Source organism: Enoplosus armatus, chromosome 13 (genome assembly GCF_043641665.1).
Source record: "Enoplosus armatus isolate fEnoArm2 chromosome 13, fEnoArm2.hap1, whole genome shotgun sequence".
NCBI lineage: Eukaryota > Metazoa > Chordata > Actinopteri > Centrarchiformes > Enoplosidae > Enoplosus > Enoplosus armatus.
Genome location: NC_092192.1, coordinates 13,775,806 through 13,801,349, shown reverse-complemented (window position 1 = coordinate 13,801,349; position 25,544 = coordinate 13,775,806). Strand labels below are relative to the sequence as shown.

At 39.7% G+C, this 25,544-nt stretch overlaps 1 protein-coding gene across 1 annotated transcript in view; it reads left to right on the top strand.

The window, feature by feature from the left end:
* Positions 1 to 25,544, top strand: part of nrxn2a (neurexin 2a) — an 84,559-nt gene that overhangs the window by 47,792 nt on the left and 11,223 nt on the right. Inside the window, exon 16 of the mRNA XM_070917836.1 lies at positions 21,345 to 21,526. Coding sequence (XP_070773937.1) covers positions 21,345 to 21,526 — 182 coding nt within the window. The remainder of the gene's footprint in view (positions 1 to 21,344; positions 21,527 to 25,544) is intronic.

Genomic DNA, 25,544 nt, shown 5'->3' with positions numbered 1-25,544 from the left:
TTTCACTATTTCCTAGATGAGATTATGTGAATTAATAATGTAGAACTTGATTACTGGTTTATGACACAGTTACAGTGAGTCTTGGTTTGCCTATATGGTTTGTAGTGTTTGCAGTATCTATCTATCCATCTATCTATATGTGTCTTTAGCTCTCTGTACATTCATACAGCAGGCATTCATATGTAAGGGTATGGTTGGGTGAAAAGCTCATAATACACAAGTGCTACAGAGGAACAAAAATCCCAAACAAGCATCAATAACAGCATCATAAGCAAACAATATAACTGAAAGATTCCCTTAAAAGAGCTACCAGGAAGGCTGTATATCAGCCTGAAATAGCCTTGGTGCGATGACCAATTTAAACAGCCATAGGCAGTTTCAGACTCCATAATAACAAAGATAAGAAGATAAGAAAGTAAGAAGCCTGCGTCTGCAGCAAGAACAGTGTCATATCCATAGAGGATCCATTTGCATCAGAGAGGAGAGTTTCTTTTTATAATAACAGGTAATTTGTTAAAGAGGATATTTTGAATAATATTCATATAAAGGATATTTATTGAAAAAATGCTTTTTCTAAATTGCTTTGTTGCTAACCAAAGAAGTAACAGCAATCATAATATGCCTGCAGGTGAAGTAACCAAGAGCACATATAATTACGGCAATAAATGGTGTAAAAGTGGGGTCAGAGGCTCGCCAAGAGGCTCGCTGCTTCTGCACACCAATGAGTACTGTGGGTGTGTAGAGATACAAGATAAAGAAATTGTCTCACATTGGCAGTTTGTGCCTCTGTTCATTCTCCCATTTCCAGGATGATATTCCTCCTTAGTGTCTCAAAGGCACTGTCCAGTTCTGGGACCAACAATATGCAAGGCTTGATTACCAAGTGGACAGCTCCCGGCTCGCTCTGACTGTCCCTCTGTGCCCCACTCTGCATGGGAACATGGTGGGTTTCACTTGACACCCAGACCACGCACCAGCTTAGCCTCAGATGAATGCTAGTCTATGCCGGCTCCCAGGAGAAGGGGGGGGGGGGGGCTTCCCAGTCCCTACTGCAGGGGCTGTGTGAGAGGAGAAAGGTTACATTCAGTTTACATCATAAAGGCTAGACGCACACACACACATAGAGGCCTTCAGATGCAGAGTCTGCCTCTCTCTGGCTTCGGTTCTGTCTTTCTGTCCCTCTTAACACTCACAGACACAGTGACACACTCACTTATACATCATTCACTTGCTGTTCCTCTCACAAAGTCAGAGCTTTCACTCTGTTTGGTGTGCGATAAATTATAACCCACTGTAATGAAGAATTTAGGAAGAGGGTGCATGCAATGCGGCTATGTCATTGCGGTTGTCTACACTTTGGGTTGAGGATACACAACATCGCATCATTTCAAACTCAACATAACCTCAGCAAACGTTGGTAGCATAATGTCAGTCCATTATCAACTTCATAACCATCATTATGGTTTAAATTGGATCACGTGTGTTTATATACAGGAATTCACCTCTAAAATAATTTAACATGCACTGCCCCAGAGGTGGGTCATATCACATTCTTTGCATAATCTGTCAGCTATAAAACAGGTCTGGCTCTCAACTTTGCTAAATTTTTAAAACAACATGAGAGGATTTACAGACCTTTGAAGCCAGATAATATGTGCTTAGTGTACAGATGCATTAGAGCTGGAAAATAATATAATTTGTAAGTCAGTATACGCCAAACTGCATCACTAATGAGGATCAAAATGCGCAACACATAAGATGCATACCTGTAATGGGTATTCAGCCAATTATAATAGCTCACCTTGGTAGCTGTGTAGTGGTGATATAGTTACTTTCGAATTACAGTCTATCTTCACCATTGCCATGTAATTAAGGTCAGGCACTTTTATATCAAGAAAAATGTCATTTCAATTGCATACCATATTATGATGGTACGTTTTGTACCATAAAGATGTCTTTTCCTGGTGTGCCTAGTGCAACGAGATGTCACCTTGGATTATTACTGTGCATACTGACTCACATGGCACAAGCGAGGCGGGGGGGGGGCGGGGGCAACCCCACATACAGTCTATACAAAGGCACTCTGCTTGGCATACTATAAACCGCAGACTATGCATCATTCTTGATATATTTCAACATAAGATGGATTTCTATACTTGAGGTCACAACTGTCGTCTTTTCCCGTCAGCCAGAGCAATTGGCTGCTGTCTTCGGCTGTTGAAGCCGCTTCTGTGGCCTGATAAAAGCTTGTGTACTAATCCTTCACTTTCCCCAGTCCACTTCTGTAACCTATTAAAACTCACAATCCATATAAAATTGGTATTCAGCAGATTAACTTATGGAAACATGGCATAACAAGGCACTCAGACGGCTGCAATGTTCTGCGTAGCAGTAATAGTCAAAGCCATTGTAACTAAGCCATGTAATTAGTTGACTTGTATGTGGCAAGGTAAGCTTTAGTGCTCTTCAGCAACATTCCTTCAGATCGCTAGGGTGCAAATGCAAACACTCCTTTACAGACTATTTACTTATGTGTAAATTGATTTTAAGAATCTAGCTTTTGATCTCCAATTCTCAATGCAAATTGTAAATTTCAGCAAATCAAAGGCAAGGCAAATGTATTCATATCGCACGTTTAATTACAACACAACTCAGTGTACTTCACATTAATGTGTTTGTGTAAAGACTCACCCACCCAAAGACATTATGAGGCAATTTGGCCAAATATTACCACTTATTTATTATGATTTGTTATTATTATTGCAACAAAAAGACCATAATACGAAGCTGTGCAATTTGATCCCCCTTCATGGGTCAGTAGAGTTAGTGTGTCTCGTCAGTACAGTCTGTATGTACTGCAGCATGTAGTCTGTAGTAGTGCTCTCTCATCTATGACTTGCAACCGCACTAACTGCATCTGCAGAACACAAGCCAGAGTTAATTTACAACAAAGAAATAGTGTATGTGGGCTGGGGGGGGGGGTTTCCACAGAAAGTGGGTTTTGCATTTGATGTATATGCTTTGCAAATGCACGGTGATCTCTCTGCTCCTACATCTCACCCGCACACACAAACAAACTCTCTCCATTCCCTGCCTTTTTATTTCTCTCTACCTTTTCTCTTTGTCACCTCCTCTCTATTCCTGGCTCACTCTCTGGTCATTGTACAACAAAGCACCAGTCTCTGCATGCTCAGCAGAAGAAAACCATTACATTTTCTTCTTTGCTCCCAATTCATTTTGATAGATTGTTCGCTCACTTTCCTCTGTGTTCAATGAATAATAAAAAGATCTGCTAAAGCTTCCTTCCTATAGTGAAGTAAGATGCTCTCCCTTATGTATTTTTTCCTCAGATGCAACTGCAATGCAGATAATGATATTAATGACACACGTGTATTCATGTCTCATCTGATTTAATTCTACATACAGTCTGTCTTCAATACTCTATTGTTGTTTGACAGAGATACAGTACTTCATGATCGACTTAGTAGTTTATATAGACTATCCCAAAGGCAGTTGGGTTATTAAACAGTATTGATAGTAGTAGCACTGCCTTCAGCCACATCCAATAAATACTTTACAGTAAGATATAAATTTCTTTTTACATTTTCACCCAGATGCACACATTACAAGCATATACGGGCTAGAGAAAGGGCGGCTTTGATGACATCTTAAGTGTTTGGGGATCCTGCCCAAAGACTCACCTTTGAAATTTCATTATTAATAACAAAAAGAATTGTAGTGCTGCTATGTTTGATGCCTGAAGGATTATCATACATCATTTACATGCCTAACAGAGAGGAATGTAAAAGTACGCTGATTCGTGTCGATTCACACCAGGGGGTGTCTCATACCTTTACGATTGACAAGGGACACACATTTGTGTCTAATTTTACTTTGCTGCAGGATATTACATTGCAAATTCAATATATAACAATGCTAAATGCAAATATGGTTGTGTGTAAAGTATGTTAGATGAAAGTTCCATATTTTTGCCTCTATTGTGTGCATGAAAAACAAGCAAAAGTGTGACTATGACATGTAATGGGCAATGACCAAAAGATTTTCCACACCCCAACTTGATGACTTGTTTGGAGAGTTAGCTCTGTGCATCTGGATCTGCAGGAAAGGTTTTTTCCTCTGTGGTTGCAGTGGTGTCATGGGGTTCACAGGGTATGGCTAGATGGTTGCTAACCAGTCTTTAGCGTGGTTTTTAGCGTATTTGCAGTGTTTTTAGGTGGTTATTATGTGTTATTATGTGTGGTTGCTAGAGTGTTCTTAGGGAGTATGGTGTACTGATTTGTAGTTCACTTTCCTTCTCTACTATCAGATTTGGGATAGCCCTTGATTTCAGCAAACCTTCCATGTAAGCACAGGCTGGGGTGGACAGGGTGAGGGTGTGGTGGCTGTAATGAGACTGAAGCAAAGGGAGAGCAGGAGAGAGAGTTTCAGCACCATGGAGAGAGACGCACAGAGAGAGACAGCAAAGCAGTGATAGAAATATAATTTATTTTCATTATTATTGAAAACACTGAAGAATTTACCTGATGATCACACATTGCAATCAAACAATTCATCAGTCATCATTGAATGGTATTTGCGGAGTCTGCAGAGAAGGGCAAGTGTGTTCCATTTTAAATCTTCCACTCCCCTCTGACGCTTCAGGAAGTCCACTATATATGCTGGGGCGCTGTGTGCAGTCCCCTGTAAGTGATTAAAAGACTCGGGGCAAGTATAAAGAGGCTCGAACACAAGTAATATAAGCAGATGATCGATTCGAGGAAGATAAATATATTGTAATCATGACTAAATTATGCACATTGAAGGTAATAAAGATATATTTTATTTAATGTTTATTTGTGTAGGGACTAGTATGTAGCATAAATCAATGCCACACACCACAATTTATTTACATTTTTATTTAACTTTCATTTCATCAGGCATGGCAATCAAAAACTACGTCTTATTCATAATAAGGGCCTGGCAAAAGGTCAAATGGCTTTGATACAAAGATGATAGGACAGCTTTTCACAGTGATGGCTGACCTACTGATTTCTGAAATCTCTAGTCAGATGATATCACACATAATCATTAATGAAGGGAATAATTTATGTATGATGTATCATTGAGTAGTAACTTGCTAGGAGACTAGATACTAAAAAGACATTAAAAAGGCAAGAACCCAGTGCCCAATTTTCCCCCAAACAGAAAATGACGCCCAGGTTCTGGATAGAGTGGATATACAGTAAAAGGCACACGAAAATCACTATAGACCAGACCATTTCTAAACTGGTGCATATTATTTTACAAGGCCTAATATAATCGTAAATATACAGAGGCTGGTTTGCAAAGCTGGATAATTGTGGTCCAGTATGAAGTATCATCATTCAACATTTTAAAGCTCTCCTACAGACGTTAAGTTGTTGGACACGACCCAAATGTCCATCACAATTTGCAGTCATAGCAAGAGTAAAATCCATCATGCATTTCTGCCTGTGCTTTCTCTAATAAGCAAGACAAGTAGATCAACGCAAGCCAATAACAACGTCAGGACTTCCTCCATGGCCAACTATCCTGCTGATGCTTTTTCAGGCTCATCATCAAAATCAGGCTCCAGAGTGAAGAGTGAAAACACCTCAGCCAAGCAAAAATTGTATCGTCCTCTGTAGTGACGTCCCACTGCCTTCGCAGGTTCTGGCTCAGGTTGTTGATTTTGTTCTGGCTCAGGTTGTTGATTTTGAAAGGGGACAGTTCAAGCAGCTCCTATTGCACTCATGTCTTTTGCACCAATCCAAAGCACAACATTTAGGAATTTTGATGGTTCAAATTCAAGAGACTGTTGCTCTTTTCCTCTTCCTCTTGGGGGGCTTTCTCCGCACTGTAAGCATCACTGCTGCTCTTCCTTTCCAGGAGACATGCTGAGGCTAGTAAGCTCAGCTAAACAAGCAAATGGAATCTATTTTTGCCTGCGCCTTGTGCAGCCAACAATATGCAACCTACTGTCACATGCAGTGTCTTTTCGGTGGAGAGTGCACTCAGTCTGCCAAGACACCAACGTTGCTGAAAAAAAAAGAAAAAAGTGGAAAGTCATGTTTAATCAAGGTGTGAATCTGGAGGAGAAAATGTTGTGTGAGTAAAGCTGAGCATTCAGACGCTCCCTCCTTAAACCACTGAACTCTGGACCTTTTGTGTAGCTGGATGTACATGACTTCCTTTAGCATTTGTGTCTCTCTTTTTTCTCTACATGAGTTTACAATAGTTGTCAGCTCACAACATATTAAGAAAAGACAATGGAATATGTGAGCAGTTGTGTTTCTGTTCTGGTGCTACTAGATGATTATCTGATGATTCTGCCAGCTATACAGTTTAAACGTATACTTCCATCTGTTGGTGGAACCGTGGTGCATTTCAGTGCCTTCATATTTCTCATTCTCTCTCCTTTCCATGCACCCTCTAAGCCAGGCTTATTTTAGGTGTTGTCGTTTTTAGCCTAATGAAATCAACCAAACATCACAACTGCAGGCCATGCCTTTCAGAGGATGCTTGCATTATGAGTAATTAATCTGAAAGTGCTATGATTAATCCTGCTACTTTACCCCCTGGGGCAAGACTGGATGTCTGTGAAAAATCTTCTCTCACAAATCCTCCTGAGAACAAACAGTGCACATTTAGGTTTCTTAAGTCTTTAAAACGCTGTACACGTCTTCTCACATCATGTCATTTGCAAGTTTGCAGGCCCCCGACTTGTCATTTATCTGCAAAGAAATTTAAACATTTTAGTTTAGTTTATAAACTATCTATTATTCCATACTTGCAAAAATAATTTGATTATGTAAATGCATAGAAATCTACCAAATTGCTCTATAAGTGGGGAAAAAGGTTTTAAAATAGCCTGTAGAAAGATATGAAAATGCAAATCAAAGGTTTACTGGACTGTAACTGCAGAAGGAGCAGATAAAAGACGGTCATTCCATTTTCAAAATTCAAGAGAAGTCAACTGGGATTCATAAGAGAATCAAGAATAAAGCTCATCATCAAATATATCATTATACATCAAATGCGTATTTGATGTATATCCTATGAAGTGTGTCTAGGTGTGTGTTAATAGGAGGAGCTGCGTGGGGATGTCCATCTTATTAAATAACCAAGGACAACACAAGGTTACAATCACCCAGCCTCCCCCTTCTTGTTGTCCAGATAGCATGGCTTTCATCATGTTGAGCAACCCTCAAGCACGTCAATTGATTAATGCAAGCCTCTCCTTCCAGACAGCTCTCACCAAGATATCATCGCTGCCTAGAAAGATGCTCACATGCTGGAGAGCCTGACAGTTCAAGTCACTGGCTATAAATCATCCCACTCCCAACTTCTCGTACCTCGCATTTACTGGAAATGAAATACCGGTTTTATTTGGACATGATTGTGTGTAAAATGATTTGTCATGACTGCCCTTATGGTAGAATGTAAAACTGAGAGTGGCCGAAGCTTTGACAGTGGAAATAAAACTGACTTTTCCGTTGACGTCATCAGAGGATTATTCTCTATGCTTGTCATTGCGGTGCCACGCCAAATAATCATTACTGTAAATGTGTCTACATGTTATAGCCAGGTAGTGCTCGGCATCATCGCTATTGCCTGTTTGATTAAGCTGGCATGCGATTCCCCGCATTAAGATTTACTGAAAGCATATAGAGGAGAATACACATAAAGGATTTAAATCTCCCTGTGAGTCAGATTAAAAGAGAGATGTGGAAAAAAGGAAAACCCTGCTTGTTTCAACTTATTCATTTGTGTTCATAATACCAGCAGATGAACATCTACATGTTGTCAGGGCACTTGCCATTCCAGAGTGTTATGCACTCACCCCTCCTCTGTTCTTTTTGTTCAATCAGCCTCGCTCCCCCACACGCCCCACCCCTTCCCCTGCTTGAGTAATGGCCTGCGTCGACTTCTTGTCACAATGAGAGGTGGTGCTGCATGGCTTGCCTCTGTCCCCCCGTTTCCATGCGTGTCCTTTCAACCAACTAGGCAATCCCAGCTGATATCTCTATCGACCATGATTTAGCTTATATCGCTGCAGTCTCCCTTCCTCTCCCTTCACTTCTCCCCTGCAATCTCTCTCTCTCTCTCTGTTTCTCTGGGTTTGGCTCCATCTCCATCTACCTCCAATCCCTCCCCACTTTGTCTCTCCATTTCTGATAATGTGTTCATCCTCTCAAGTGTCAATATATTCCAATTCATTTTACCGTCACATTCTCCCCCACCCCAAAATCCTGAGCAGCTCTGAAACTGTCAGAAAACCTCTGAACTCAGATCAGTCATAGCTAGGAATAAGTTCTGCATGGTTAAGCAGCATGAGAGCAGAGAGCTACTGAGCTCTCTAACAGAGGGGTGACTTGTATACAGATTTGAGGTGAACACAGCAGGCAGGGGGATTGGAGCAAATTGATCTGGAGTGTAAAAACAGAAACGGTATAGCAACGTAATGTTGGGGAAAGACGGGCTTGAGATTGGATGTTGATGCAAGATCTTGATTTCTTCAAAATGGATTACACACCATAGCCTATAGCTTCCTCAGGCTAATGCTGTGAGCTGTGTTATGTCATTTTGAAAGGTATTTGTGTTTCTATCATTCATGCCTATTGTAGCTCTCGAGTCTTTATGTTAGGAGCACGTCCATACCAATACCCTTGTGTTCATTCTGTAACAGCTCTGACAGCTCACCTAAATCAAGCTCCTCCTCTGCAGTATGATTCCTACGTGTTACTGCCAGGACCTGCAAGCCAGTGCGCTCTGAATCTGTAGCATGTATTTATTCACACAACCCATTTTCTTGCCTCACTATTTCCCTGTGTGTTTGCGCCGTGGCTGCCTGTTTTCTCTTTCTCTGTCTCTTCCTGTCTCTCCCTCCCTCCTGCTATCGCTCCCCCCTCCACTCCACCCCACCCCACTCATTTGCTCACAGACTCTCTTTCTCAGACGCACACACACGCACACAAACACACACAGAGGCACATGCTGTGCCTCGCTGGATCAGAGCCTCTGACTACAGTATGCCTTCAGAAGGGCTCCTTTATCTCGCGTTCATTAGAGCACAACTCCAAGCCAAGGTTATTTTTCGCTGGGGTCCAGACTGTCCTGGAATTTCACCCATCCGGGATTAATTATGATACGACGGTGCTTTTTAATTAGCATAATTTTTGCTGCAGCAGTCCAAGGCAACATCTCATCTGAGGAGAATCACCTGCCCTCCTCCAGAGACAGACACATGCAGCTGTCACGTTAACCGTCCTCAGTCAGAGGCGGCACAGCAGATCTGGACGTGGTAACGGGAGAGGATAAAGGAAAAAGGAGCAGCAGTGTGGGGAATGCAGCAGTAGCCTTTACTGCATGATACTGAGCAGGTGGAGCGCGAGAGAAGGATCATACGTTCATTTGAAATAGAAACACTTGTGCTGCGGCTGCATTCTGCCGGATCTCTGCCACACCAGAGGCTACCGTTTGCTGGATTTGCTGCTTTTGTGAGAGAGTGAATGAGGAGCTGCTGAGAAATTATTTATTTATTTTCTGGATTTTCTCCTTTACCGTGCTGCTGCAGATACTGCTCCCTCTCTCCCCCCTCTCTCTCTCTCTCTCTCCCTCTCTCCCTCTCACTCTCTCTCTCTCTCCCCCTCCCTATCTCTGTTCTCTTCCCTTTCCCTGGCTAAAGGGGAACAAAAGCGCTGGTTCCTGCATCACCCGACATCGCTGCATCTTTACTTGCGCGTATTTTTATCTCCTTGTCCTTTTTGCTTAATGAAATGATCCAGTTTCCCACGGAAGCGTGTTATGTTTTCTACTGCGGTGGAGGGGCACTCTTCTTAGTGAGCAGGCTCAGCTGCCCTCAAGCTCTACCTGTGGGCGATGGAGACTCTTATCAGAATTCTTGTCACATGAAGCTCTGTCCTGCCACTTTTCATGCCTAAATATCATGGTTGAACAACATGCCTGTTTGAAATTATGGTTGGATTCATCTCCATTCTTTCTTTGGATGTGTATATTTTCTGCATTTTGGATACACTCGGCTCACTTTGTGCTTTGGGATGGTTTTCAGTGAGGTTTTAACACTGGCTTTTCTGTGCAGTAGACATCTTGTCATGGCAAAATGTTAACCAAAAACAGATAAGTTGGTTGCTTCTTCAGTTTTTTTCCACAAAGAACGTTATTTGGATTTTGACTGCTTTCCTGAAATACATTTTTGGTTATTCAAAGGATATTTTTCCATCGTCTACTAACTCCCTAACCAAACCAAAAGGGATTATGAAAGAAATGGGCCCAGATTGTCACTGAGATGCCCTGTGGTCTTCAATTTGAACCGTCAGAGGCCAAAGCTTGGCCAAGTTGTCTGTACTGGGCCCATGAGGATCTAACATACATGGGTAGACTCTTTGCAGCCACCCCTGTGCTCAGGCAGAGGAGCAGCTGGTTTAGCCTAGGCATGGGCCTAAGTTATTGTTCAAGACTAGCCTTCTGGTTCACATTGCTTACTGTGCTCCCCATCCAGACTGGAACAGCACGTGTGTCTTCTAGTCTCAGTACCACTCACCATGTCCACCATTTTCACAATAAGCATGGCACCGTTCCTATTGCCATCAACAGGATGCCTTTTCTTACCAGAGGGGGCCATGGTAAGACATTTCACTCCAACATTCTCAACTTGCTGTTTCCTGCTTCACTGACGCATTTAGCTCGAGTGTCGAGGGTCAGGAATAATAAGAATTAGATCTGAGCATTGTTTTTCTATTTGACATATTTATACTGGTAGCTTTGGCATTTTAGAGGTAAAAAGGGGTTTCATTTTTCCTATGTATTGGTGGCACCATTCGTGGCTGTCTTGTGGAATACAGTGGGATAATGGATACCTTACTAACTATGGATTTGCTGCAGCCTCAGTGCATCAATAAACCCCTTTATCTAGCACTCAGTATCAGTAGTGGTTGCCCTTTCCCCATGTTGTTTTTCAAGATGCTACAGCACCAGTAGAGCTGTGTCTGTTATATTGCAAATGCATATCAATGGCGTAATGAATCATCATTGCAAATCTCTTTATCTTTTTCTATGAGGTTCTTGTTTGTTTAAGCAGCGTAATGTACTCTCTGTAATGGAGCCGGTTTTGTGTCAAAGGTGATTGCTACAGTATACAGTAATTAGTGGCGCGTCACAACAGGCGTAAAGCGATTATATGTACATAGATAGAGTGAGCAATGAAATAGAGACGATCTCTCTGGCTTTCTTCGGGTGCAATATAGAACAATCATTGCAGGATTTATGGCAACAATATTTCCAACTTCATCCAAAATCTGTCCTGATAATCTCTTCTACATCGTGCAGTTTCATAAGATAGAGAATAACGTGTTCAACTGGGGGATATAAAGTAGTGACCTATCCTCAATAATCTACATCAAATTGGCTATGCTACTTAAATTGGCTCCTTCAAACCGCTGACACCAGAGTCACTGCTCCCTTTTATATTGCACTTTGAAATTTCTGTCCTAAGACTCACTTTTATGTCCTATAAAAAGAGGCCCGATGGATTTGTAGTGTCTTCTTCACCGCAGCAGTTTTGTCAGTTGCAAAGGGGCTAAAAATGTGATGAATTACATCTTCGCTATTATAGCCATATCATTCTGGACCAGGCTGTTACAGGCACGGCACAGCCTGTGATCAAACAGGCCTATTAAAAAAAAACACTTCAAAGAACTCACTGATAAATTTTCAATTACCTCTATTATAGATTTTGTACTGTAGGTTTTTCTGAAGTACGTGCTTCAGAGCAAGCAATTCAATTTACTGCAACATAAATGATACAGACAGTACTGATGATTTACAAGTCATGTCCACAATGCCATAATGCACTGTGTAGAATGCACACGGTATGCAGACATTGGTTAACATTGATTGGCATAATGTTCACTATAGCACTGGGTTATGTAACCGCTATCACAAAGCAAAAACCATTCAATAAATAAAACCAACTTTGAATTTATTAACTGTCACAAATTCCAAAATGATGTCAACTAAACTATGATTTTTGGACACTTGCTTGATATAACAGACATGCATGTGTGTGTCTGTGAGTGTGTGAGTGAGTGTGTCGAGGCTAGCCAAAGACTTCTGGAGGCCCTTGGGCTATGGCTATTTATAGGCCACCTACCCTGCTGCAATGCCTCACACTCCTCATCCTAAACACAGGTTATTGCATGTATTGTTATACTATATTACTTACAGTATGTGGCACGCTCTTACACACAGACAGGTTCATCTAATGAGCACAAAATGATCTGAGGATGTCTACAAAGAGTCATCCAGGTCACAGAATAGCAAGAAGCACCAAGCAAAATGGCAGGATCAGTTGCCAATGAATTAGTACTTAATCAGAGGTATTCAAGTTGTGAAAGAATGCCAATGCTCCAATAATTAGTCGAAGAAAGTTAATTTGTGATTTAAAAGTCATTTTAAGTAAAAATGCCAAACGTTCATTGTAAACATAATCTCTTTGGGTTTTGGACTATTAGTCAGACAAAACAAACAATTTGAAGAAGAGAAATTGAGATGGGCATTTTTTGCTGTCGTTGTAGCTCAAAATGAGTTTGACAGTTTGATGGGGAAATGTCTACAGTAGCAACACAGATCAAGGTAATTACGCCAAGATTCTACACTGATAAAATCGGGCATTTCATTTTCTTCACTTTCTGTATAGCCTTTTGTTCAACTGAACCTCAGATGAAGCCCTGAACGGCCCAGTTAAACTCCATATCATACAGCAGTGAGGTTACTCTGATCACAAAAACCTGCAGCATGTTTTCAGTTAATGTTGGTCTTTACAATTTAAGCATTGTATCTGGGTCGCTATGAATAAGAGATTACGTTTCCATGTGCCAAACAAAATACCCTACACGAGTGCACCAGAGGACATTATTAAGAATGTTAACACATTGACTGAAGGATTTCTCATATCAGAGGAAGCCAAATCCCAACTTGAGACATATTATGTAACTAACGTACTTACTGTCTTCCTCAGTTCATAGTCCGACCCTGCAGTGCCATGATAACTCAGAGGGCTTTTAGATTTCGTGTAACCATCCTCAGCTTGTTATGGGTGGGCTTCTTAAATACACTGTTGTTTCAAAGTAGGTTTTATGCAGTGTTTTGTTGAACTAACCCCTTACCCACTACACTGCGAGAGAGCAGGCCAATACTATGACCCTCAGTGCCAAAGACCTTGTATGCTCTCAACTGGAATGCAAGAAAGATTGCACTGTAGCTGACCCCTCATCGTGCTCCCGACACACCCGCATGTTCAACACACTCAGTGAAAATCTGCTGCACTTCGTTCTCCAGGGCCCCCATGTTGGTGTGAGAACTGTCTGACTGTGGCAAGGCAAAGAGCAGCTAACACTTCCAGAGAGATGTCTCAAGTGGGGGGGAATGGCTTAGTGAGCTTCTTTCAATGATGATATCTTTAAGCACAGTTCCATATTCAAAGACTGAATTTAACAGAAAGCATGTAATCCTTAGATCAATGCATTAAGTGTAAAAAAAAAAAAAAATGTTAGTCTAGTCACTGCAGTCAGATGTAACACAGTGTTTGTTTTTTTGCTACAAGAGCTGCAGAAAGGGACAGGGGCATCAAGAGGTCTATCAGAGAGGGCTCAATTTCCTCCAGGTCACATATTACATTACCCTCAAGGATGATAGTGAGGCAGGCCTGCATACAGATACACTTACACGTACAATCCTACATATACACACACACACACACACACACAAGCAATAAAAATATCAGCTGCTGCTAGTGAATTTTATAACTGATATTCTTATAGTATCATCATCATCATTGCTGTTCTGTAACTGAATACAAATATATGTTGATTGCACTTGTCATTTTGAGGGGTTTTTTATGCCAAGACATTGAGGGTGAAACAAGTGGACAAGGCAAAGGATTGCACGGAAGAGCAGAAATCAGAGACCAAGGTAACTACTGCTCTGCTCTAGATCTGCAGCAAAGCAGAACAAACAGGAGAAAGAAAATGTGAACTGAAGAGAGGAAAGCATTTGCTGTAATAGATAAAAGACCAACTGTGACGCAAAAGAAGGGCGAGGGCTGCATTCTTGGTCAGAAAAATGACCAGTGATGGAAGAAGTATTCTGATCCTTTACTCAAGTAAAAGTACCAATATCACATTGTAAAAATAAAAATCTAAAATCCTACTTAAGTAGTCCCTTTTGACTGATAAATAAAAAATACTTTTTCGTCTCTAACACATGGACATGAATACTTTAATTAGCACATTAAGTAGCACTTCCTTCAGTGTGGTTGCAGATGTATATGGGGCATGGTAAGAGACCAGCGTTGTCTTGTACACCTGCTCATATACAACATTTGGAACAGACACGAACACTTGAAAACAATTTTCAAATACAGTGAAAATGAACAGTAAAGGACGGACTTGGACACCGGCACAGTGAGGGCATTCATAGTGGTCTATTTAAAGAAGTACAGGCATGTTACAGAGAGTCATGTTTTTTTCAGTAAGTCAGAGAGCACATTATAGGTTGCTGTGCTCTACCAATATAATGTATTGTAAACCATGCCAGACATCTTGATATAAGATTAAAAACTATTATTGTAAAGGAATGCAGTAATTTCACTGTCCCCCATTTTATGAAAATGTATTAAAGCTACTAGTAGGAAGACTTTTAATATAAAATTGCATCCATTTCATTGTGAAGACACAATTTAGGTCAAATCGCTTTGAGGGTTTGGTTTTGCCAGGCTGCAAACAGCGGCATGCATGTTCCTTTGTTTCCAGTATACAAGCAATACAGAGGTGCCTATTACTGCACACTATTGCATGTATATTTTGGGATCTCAGAAATTAGATTTGTCATAGTCCATAGTCATAGTGTCAAAGTCCCCTGTAATATTAAAGTTGTATTCTTGATTTTAGTCCAAGTTGATTCAGCGACACCCGTGGTTACCATGATAACAGCAAGTGTGGTTTAACACTAAAGCAAACACTCTTTAGCAGCTACTTTGTCAGGAATACAACAGAAGAGCAACTGGTGTATCGTCTACAACCCAGTCAAACAAACTCTCGTTTTGTTTTTTATAGTCGCATTGTTGATTAATGATTGCTTCACAACAAAAGCTGCCCTGCGTTTTACCAGTTGAATGCTTTTAATGTGAAGCAGCAGCAGTAGGAAATGCTCAGTTTGCATTAGCAACTTAAAGAGTACTCAACCACTCTAACATTGCACTCCTATAACATTGTCAGACTCAGGATGAACAGTTTAAAAAAAGAATTGATGCAGCAGAACCAGAGATATCGTCTTTTTTATTCCACACAATCTTCTCCCTTGTTAAAACTTGGTATCTACATGCACCCACAAGTGCAGGAATGGCAGACTCCGCCAATAACCAGGGAAACTACTATATATTGAGCTAATCACTGAATGTAAATACATTAAATGGCTATTGCAGAAAAAATGCAGACCATGAATAGCATTAAAAATGGGGTTTGATTTTATGAAACTCTGAAGGATTTTAACTGTAAATGCCATACATTTTCCATCTACAACTCTTTTGTGTTTAAACAATTATAGACCACAAATGGGAATATAAGAAATCGCCAGTTGATTTTAACCACGACAATTGACACAACATTACAAATGCTCCAGTAATAACTGTGTAAAAACTGAGACACAAATCTGAAAAGCTGTTCAAATGAAGGCCACAAGGAAACCTTGACCATTGTATTCTTGTCAGAAAAGCTATTCTAGTGAATTCATGGGAAATGCCTTTCTGACTTTTGCAATAGAAGTCAGCATTAATGCAGTATTTCAGAATTGCATTTGAGTCAAAACTGTTTCACCACAACCCAAATCATCTGAAAGTTGAGTGGGAGAAAACCTTAACATTATTATAGAAGAAGGGGGTCGTTTGAGGTGCTCTGAGCAGCAGACGTTCAATTTGAGGACTGACAGTCTGGATACATCTTGCTGATGGGAGCAGAAATAGAATTTCAACCATAGTACAGCTGAAGTCTTCATGTGCCAGCTGCATGCACGGTTATTTAAGATTCACAAGATTTTCAGTGTGGCTCTTAATTGATCAAATTCAATTGTCTGTGTTCACTGTACCAAGTATATGATGCCACTTTCTGACTTGAACACCATATTTTAACTTGAAACCAGTAAGTCCTCTCTGTCAGGCTTCAGCCTGCGCTATTCATTTTCATCATTTCACTGAGCCGTATTTAATAGACCATGCGAGGAGTGTGCCTCAGATGCCATAAGTCAGACGACAAATCCAGACTTAATATCTCTCCATAAGTCTCCATTTCTGAAGAACTGCTCACAGTTTAGAGATCTATATGAGTTTTTATTCTTAATCGATCAACTTTGTTTTCCAGTGGTGCCCTTGTTTTCCTACGCAAACTGTCTTTGCCTACAGCATACTGTATACTGTACTGCACTTGGACACTTTTGTCATTTTGTACAACCATAGGTGCACTCAAGTATAAATGTACTCTACATCTACTTGCAGTAGTAATTGACTGTTTCTTCCACTGCTTTGAGTTTATTTTGCTGATACTAGTTTCCATTTGTTTGATTCATGATTTCACCCTCTTAAAAGTCATGATTAGTAATATCATGAGAGCTAATACTCACTCACTCAGGCCACAGGAATTCTCCAATTCTCTACGACAGCAAGCTGAGAGGGTGCGTTTAAACCTTTTCACATCTAAAGTGTTATGTGTGATGCAAATTATCACCGCCATCTCCATGTATTTTGCAAGTCCTATGAGCATGTTGCCTAGTCTCTTGCGTATTGAGCTGGCTGAGAGCACAAATGAAAAGGACAGGATGTTTGAGTGGGTAGCGTGCATCTTGGCACAAACAAACGATCCATAATGTTACATTTGTTGTGTAGAGATCCATTAAGACACAACAGCCAATCGTGGTTGCTTTATAGAAATTTGGGAGCTTCACTGACACCATTACAATGGCTGTAAAAAGCAGATGAATCTATAATAACTATATGATTCTGCTGACCTCTGTAATGTATTAAACTTACAAAAGCGCTTTAATATGGTCACAGTTGAGTCTTTACAGTGCATGTGCTATCACACCACCTATATAATACCCATGGTTAAAGTGGTAGGCACCAGGCGTGTTACAATGCCTGTGTACAATATAATTAATCATCAAGGTTCCCAGCTAATAATGATGTGATATACAGCACACATTCTGCGGTTGAGAATCTCCAAGGGAGCCCTATTATTCGAGCACAGGTGCATTGTATGGCCATGAGAGAAGAGCAGAGCGCTCCCATGAGATAGTCGGCAGAGAGAGAGGAGAGCTGCTTCAAGGGAGAGAGCTGTGATGTTTATAGTAATAATCTTAACAAGCCTGATTTACTGCCTGCTTTATTTGATGCATAGAGAGAAAAGAAGAGATAGGAGCAGACAGAACAGGCAGGAAGGCGTAATGAAATGCTTTAACGTTTCGACTAATGCAGGAGTTACTGCTGTCTATAGACAGATGCTTCCTTGTTTTCCTGCAGGTGCATTAGTATTCCATATTTCATGATGCACATTACACGGGTGCATGTCACCCTTTATGCACCCTTTGGCTTTCTCTTTGTCGGCTCATGTACCCACAGCACTGCACAAAACACTACATTTCCCATGTTCATCAGCTGTTTTTAGTGAGGTGTTTCCTTGACAAGGGAAAACCTTTTCTTCACATTGGAAGAAATAATGTTATTAGTTCTCAACTGTGTTACGAAAAAAGAATATTGCAAACAGCGTTGATGGAAACTTCAAAAAATCGAAAAACCTGAAACCAAACAAATATAGACGCCTCACATCAGCCCTAATTAAATCCAGATTGAATGGATATGGTGTTGTATTGTCAGTGCACAACATTTAATCCTCATACAACCATTTTGATGACATGAATGCTCACACATGGGAATATTTCCCATCTCTATATATCTGAAAATCACGTGTGCCTGCATCTTGTGAATTTGTCACATGTGAATCGGTTTGCGTGCGTCTTTGTAAGCTGTTCGTCAGTAGTTTAGTTATGGTGTCAAAATGATCTAGTTTTTCTAATAGTGACATTTTTACTCACTACATTGCAAATGTAATGTATGTAATTATCTGCCAAGACTAGTTTTTAGGCGCCCAAAATTGGGTACAAAAAGTTCATGAGGTCTGAGTCTCCTGAGTATCCTTTTAAATTGGTGTTCGGGGCTATATCGCCCAGTGAAATTTGAAATGAGACCTGATGTGAAATTGGGTCTCCTGAATATGGTGATTTACCACATCATGCTTGCCTGCTTGTTTGCTTGGTATCACAAGAACAAACAAAGCTAGAAATCATGAAGGGTTGTATAATGAAATGCAGCCTTTCAACAAATGGCACCTGTGTGAAGCTTAATGTTTAATTTTTGTTGAGATTTTTACTGGTGCAGTGCTCTTTTGGAACTCCTTACCACATATATGAACAACAAAAGCAGTAGTACTTGAAGCAGGGCAGTGTTTATTACAATTTATTAGATTGCGCATGGGTTGATGATGTTGTGTCCATCCTCAAGATTATGTTTAAGGTACAGAAGTACAAAAGTAGTAAGTAATTAAATCTGAAAATAAATTCAAAAGTCAAAGAGGTCAATACTTTCTCAAACTGAAAGAAAGTCATTCCATTGAGCAGAAATGAGGGCAGACTAAGAGGCCGTGCAGATAACATTCACTGAAAGGAAGAAACCAATAAAACCACTCATTGAGACTTTTTGATGTAACTAATGTCACTGACTCACATTTGGCTGCAAATCCCAGACATTAATTAAGATCATCTCAGCAAGAAATAATTTAATTTGAAACAAACACTGCCAAAGAACCTGCCCTTTTAATTAAATTCAAAGTTAGTACAAGGTGTTTTCAAGTCTTTTAAAAAAGCATCCAACCAGCAGTTAGTTCTTGTCTATAAGAAACATTTGAGGTGAGTGGCCATTACAGCAAGCAGAAGAGTACTCAAGTCTTCGTACACGGTTGAAATTGAGGCTACAATTTTATCTCAAGTGTTTCTCTGTGCTTCACTTAAGAGGTTCAGGTATTGAAAAATATCAGTTGTAAAAACAACACTTTCAGGTGTTAAAACGAGCACCAAAAAACATGTATTTGTGGTGTACCATTAAAGGTAATGGTCGTGTACCCTGTGTTATAATGGCTATGTGTTTTCAATGTTTTCATCTGAGGACAGCAGTTTCTCTCTCTATTTGTAGTCAGCACCTGCGAACTCCTCTAAAAGAACATTCACCCCCCCGAGAAAGCTCACTTAGATTTGACTTAACTTAAATTTGCACAGACTATATAAAACGGATTATAGCTCCGATTTTTCTGTTTTCACACCCATGAAATGATTTTGCTAATTTATATTTAATCAACAAGGGTGTCTGAGAGTTTAGGAATAAATCATATCATATCATGGAGAGGTGTCTGATTTACAAGCTGATCAGCAAATGGATTTAAGCACAAGGCTGCGTGGATTTTCTCCAGTATCTCAGCAATTCCAGCAAGACTTGATGAATTAATACCTGCACATGCATCATTAATCTCAAAGAGACAGGAATCTGTCTGAGTGTAGATGAATAACTTGCATGATGAAAGTTTAAACAGACACGATTTCTTTGCCATGCATAGTTACTGTCTGAACAAGTGGATGAATCCTTTTTTTTTTCTGTTTATTGGATTTTCTTTTAAGGTTTTTAAAGTGTGTACATTACAATGGCAGCACTCTGTGTTAAACATAGAGGCAAGATAAAGTAGTCCAGTTAAAGCAAAACACAAGGACTGAAAAATATATACAGTTATTGTAATTAACAAGTGGCAAACGAAAAGGGGGGAAAATAAAATGGTTTACATTTTTCAATAATATGTATTATTCAGGAAATAGAAGAAACAAAGAAAAGAAACACAAGACAAAACAAAAAGGATCATTGGCAACAACAGTGATCCCATTGATATGTGAATGTGATACACCATGAATAGGACCTTATCACATCCTGTCAAGCACATGAAGTGTACGAGTCAGCTCACTTCTGCTGGGTTCTTTCCAGATTTTCAGGAAGACATTTTCTTTATTGGCAAGTTTATATCGAAGGCCTTCCATATGAATCACATTTCCAAGCTGTTTTTTTAAACAGCCACTTCACATGAATCACCTTCTTTTTCATATTTTATATTAAAGTGAATTGAACATTATTATGTACCCCATATATCTGGATAATAAATAAGATATTGATCAGACAAAATTGCAAATAGAAATACCCGTAAGCATCTGTATGTATCAGCAACAAAGATACAGGATCAAAACATGTAAACAAGCCCTGGGTACCCTCATGAAATATAAAGTGCATGTACAAAATGGCTTGCTAAGTGATGTAATTACTGTAGATGGTGTTTGACTTAGTAATGAAGTAAGTCAGATGAGGAGACCAGGTGAATGATGATTACAGTAAATTATATATTTTTCACGTTGGAATAAAGATTTTGGAGGACACACATCTAAGAGGCATGAAAAGACAAGATAGGCATTGATGCTTTTTATCATGGATAATGTGAAAAACAAAGAATACACATATACAAATCTGTAGATATAATCTACTTGTCTCATCCTGGATTATGTGCAGTTTTTGCCTCATTTCTGGATGCCATAGTGTTGGACCCAGCCTCAGTATTTGCAGTGAGAGCCACGTGGAGTGAAAATAAAAGATGCGACTGTGATGCTCGACTGTTGCCATTAGTTTACATCTGTGAATGTAAAGCTTCATCATACTTTGTAAATTAGACTGCTTAGCCGTGATGTATGAGTAAAGCAGACCTCTTTCATACATCTTTCCTCCTCCCTTCCTTTTTTGAGCTTCTCTCTGCCTACTGAGTTATTGTGAAAAATGAAAGATAGTGTGTGTGCACCACAGTGGGGTGGAGGGGGTTGGATGTTAGTTTGACTGTGGGTTGGTGAGAGGAGGAATCTAAATCTCATCTTCATACTGAGGATGCTACTTTAAATACTAAAAATAACACATAACGCCAGAACGGTTGTCCTTGAAGGTGGCTACATCTCCAACTGAACTCCAGCTAACCACAAGAGCACAGACTGAACCAGATTTAGTCAGATAAACATTGGGACGAAGCAATACTACTAATTTTACCTATTTACAGCTTTAAAAAGTTACTCTTCAATGTCTCTGACTAATGTCTGTCTCCTCGTGTGTCTCTGTCTGTCTCTGTTACCAGCTGGGACCACATATATCTTTGGGAAAGGCGGGGCTCTCATCACATTCACCTGGGCCCCCAATGAGCGGCCGAGCACCCGAGCCGACCGGTTAGCCGTGGGCTTCAGCACTCAGCAGAAGGACGCCATCTTGGTGCGAGTGGAGAGCACCCATGGGCTTGGAGACTATCTTCAGCTGCACATAGTAAGGATGGGAAGCAGAGTCACAAAAAAACTGGAAGATTGGTGTGGTATCACACCGCTGTGGTCAATAAAAAAATAATATCTAAAGGAGATTAAACATCAAATATGTTAATCATATAATCCAAGGCTATGAATATTTGTGCATGTTCCTTTTCTGGATTCCAAATCCAGAAACCAGGAAACTACTTACATTTCCAAAATGTAGAGGTAAATAGACAATGAATGTAAGAATTATTACACAGAACGATTGTCAGATATATTTTGCCATATATTTTAGTTTCTTTCAGACTGATCAACAAGATGATAGACTCATACCAACTGCATCCCACACCCACAAGCTAAATGTTTTGAGTATTTGAGAGCAAATATCATTCTCTGGAGAATAAGGCACAGATCACCCTTAATAGCGCTTATGGCCCTTCCTATTGTGCTATTTAATGTATTACTCTGTGAATAATATGGACCTAATGAAGCATTATATTTATGACTATAAATGCAATGTCAGAAAAAAACACCAAACCGTTAGATCTCATGAAAATCAGGACAATGTGAAGTGGGCAGCTAACTGGAACAGTGGAAATGAGTCCACTCTGTCTGCAAACACAAGATAACCAACTATTAGATTATTTTCCAACATTGTCTACATAATGCCTGAGGAAACAGCAACATTAATGAGTAATATTTTTGCAGTGTTTGGAAGTATGCAGCTGGTGACAAACACTGAAATTTTGCCTTTAAGTTCAGAATCAGAAATACTTTATTAAGTTGGTGGGAAAAGAGCACAAAATCAGTATAACTGAGTGTAGCAATCATGTAGATGTTACATCCATGAAAAGGGGGAGAAAAGACCCTAATTTATCCAAAATGAGGAAAATATCACCATTCCTCCCTTTATATGTTGATGAAGGCATAAGCTAACAATCTCATATTAGCACAAAAAGGCTTGCTGGCAGAGTACTGATGCTACAATCTTGATGAAGAAATGAATATAGATAAACCTCTTACGGTCTATTTTTAAATTGAAGTTGCTGTTTCTTTAACTTTACTGTGCCATTATTCTAACTTGGCACAAAAACATCAGGCAGAGTTTGTCAAAACTTATATGATTCACTGATAAATGGCATCTGAGTCCAGATATTGAGATAAAGTAGGAACAAATAAATTACAACCACAAAAAGGACACACAATAGAGCACAAGTCAGTAGACTAAGAGATGTTTTCTGCTGATGAACACGTGCATCTCACGGTGGAACCAAGTGACTCGTCAGCAGCTGCCAGCGACTGTGTCTTTTTCTGCAGGGAAATCAGCCTTTTTAGCATGTAGCCACAGGACAGATGTGCCATGATGAAGACCAGAGGGGAGATCTGTCAAACGTCAGCGAGTGGTGTAATAATTAAAATCACACCTGTTGTCAAAGCGCAGGACACAAATCGCAACTGGAGTTTGACCCTTATTAGCAGACATTTAAAGGCATTTTTTAAAGCACGAGGAATGGTACATTCTTTATCTTCAATTCTTCTGTCAAATGGCCAACTATTTCAAAAGCTCTTAATGGTGGACAAAATAATATCTCCAAATGTATTTTGGGCGGGAAAAAAGCATTTAATGTATTCAATATATTTAAGAAATGTATGAAAGTTGTACAAAGGCAACACATGAAAGCATAGAAACTCAAAACTCAAACCATCTCCTCATCATTCCCCTCAGTATTTTCCATAGCACATTGCCTGTTGCTGTCCTTGTGATGGTTCAGACTGTTGTTCAAATGTGCAAGACATTTTAATGACTCAAAGGTGACATCACACTTCATTAATATATCATTTATAGTGTCTTCCAGTCCCATCCAGTACATATTTATAATATATATTCAGTCAGCTGAGTTCTCTATTTGGAGATGTTGAGTTGTTTTATGATAGTTAACTGTGGCCTTCGAAAAAGGAAAGCTAAGGTAGTATGATAATATGGACACTCAAAAAATGCAAAACTTGTTTAAGAACTAAAAGCTGAAACTAAAAGATGTTTTGTGTAACATTTAACAAGAGGTCTTTGTGCTTGAACAAAACACAAGTTGCCTGATTTGAGAGTTCGACTGCTGTACTTATCATTTACCAGACATGTTTGGTACAAAAATCTTCCCCTGGATGTTTTTCAAACTGTCTCATTTAAATTGTATTTCCAGTTTTAAAAGTGTGAAACTGACCTTGCCATCCTAACAACCAGGACTGTTGCTAGTAAACGCAAAGACTGTTGCCTGCGTGCAAAGCCAGCTGAAAATATTTTTTTCCAGCATCTGCCAAGTCCTTGCACCCTGACAGATTGCTTACTTTGACACCTTATTACAGCTCAGCGGAGGGGTATAAAAAGAGTTCAGAGGGTGTTTAGGTTGTCTTTTTTGGTTTCTCCAACTAAGCTTCATAATATCACACCTTCCTGTTTGTGGAGACCTAAATTGTAATTTCTTGTAATCTATTTATGTTTGTTATAAATTCCACGTTATCACATGCTGTTTCCTTCCTCTGCTTGCCCATTGAAGAAGAGGAGGACTGTGAAAACTAGGTGAAGACAGAGAGAAGCAGTACACCGGTCAAAATAACACTGGCCACGAGGGAGAGTTGAAAATAGTAAAGGAAACAAATGATATATGGGTTTTATGTGCTACAGGGATTTTGTGGTTTTCAGATGAGGTGCCTCAGAACAGAATTCACTTCTTATAATCTTCATCGGATATCAAACTTCCTCTTCAAAACTAAAATATGATGAATAATCACAGTGGAGCTTCTTCCTAAAGAAACTACCTTAAAAGTCTTAATAAATGTGCGCGCCTGGTATGAACAGAGCACTTTCATCATGTTTGAAATACTCTTGATTAATAGATACGACTATTCGAGCAATCAAGATGAAACGTGAGTCTACGTCTAGATTTCCATCCACTGATAATTTAAAGAAAATCTTACAGCTGTGAATGTAGCATCTGATTGTCAGTGCTTAAAAGGCTTCATTAAAACAGCGATTCTGAGTCACAGATAACGCCATACACAACGAAAGAAACATCACTTATTTGTACGTAAGATGGCTGCATTAAAATGGTCACATGGTTCACTGAAACTGTAACTTTGAGGATGGTACGTACACAAGCTTCAAAGACCAATTACTCTGCACAAAAGAAACAAACTATCACCATATTCACCAGAGAGTACATTAGAGAGGTTCATGGTGCTTCCAAAGGGTCATGTTTTTAATGAGTGACTAAGAGATAAAACAGAAACACAAGAGTAATTGTGCAAAATGATGACAATTAAGAAATGTTGAAGAAGCAATGTTACACAGCAGAGGTTCAAACTGCAGGAGGACGGATGAGGAAGTTTGGTGGACCTCAGTGATTCCATACGTTGATTTCTTATGTTTGATTCATCAAACTCATGAATGTGTATGTTTCAGGAGGGCCCTTTCAAAGGCAGAGCTCAACCTGCCGTCTTACTGTATGTGCTCCACTTCATTTCAAATTTATGATAGATAAGTTCAGTACAAATTTGAGTTTTTCCCACAGCTGAAATACATTATACAGTAATAACAAGATATTTTCAGATAGAACTCATTTCAGAGAAAATAGGTGCCTTTGATCATTTGGGAAGTGTGTTACAGTTCAAAGGAATTAGAAAACAGCTTACGTTATAGCACACGCCAGCAGTTTGAAGTTTTTTCATTATTTATAATGATCTGTCATTTCCATCCCGTAATCTCCTTTAAAAAGAAAGGAATTGTTTCTTGTTTCACACAAAAAAAAGCACTTTGCAGTTGTTTTTATTTGCTAGGTTCCTTTTTATGTTAGCCGTACACACGTATCACCGTGCTGAGCATGATGAAGAGGCAGTTCATCATTCCTGCGGGGAAAGGAAAGATAAGAAGTCTCTGAATTCCCAACACTATGGATGCAAGCTCCCACCTGCCCCTAAGGAGAGACAGTAAAGAGGCTAGTAAACATATCCAATACAGAGAAAGACAGTTGGCTGACAGATGT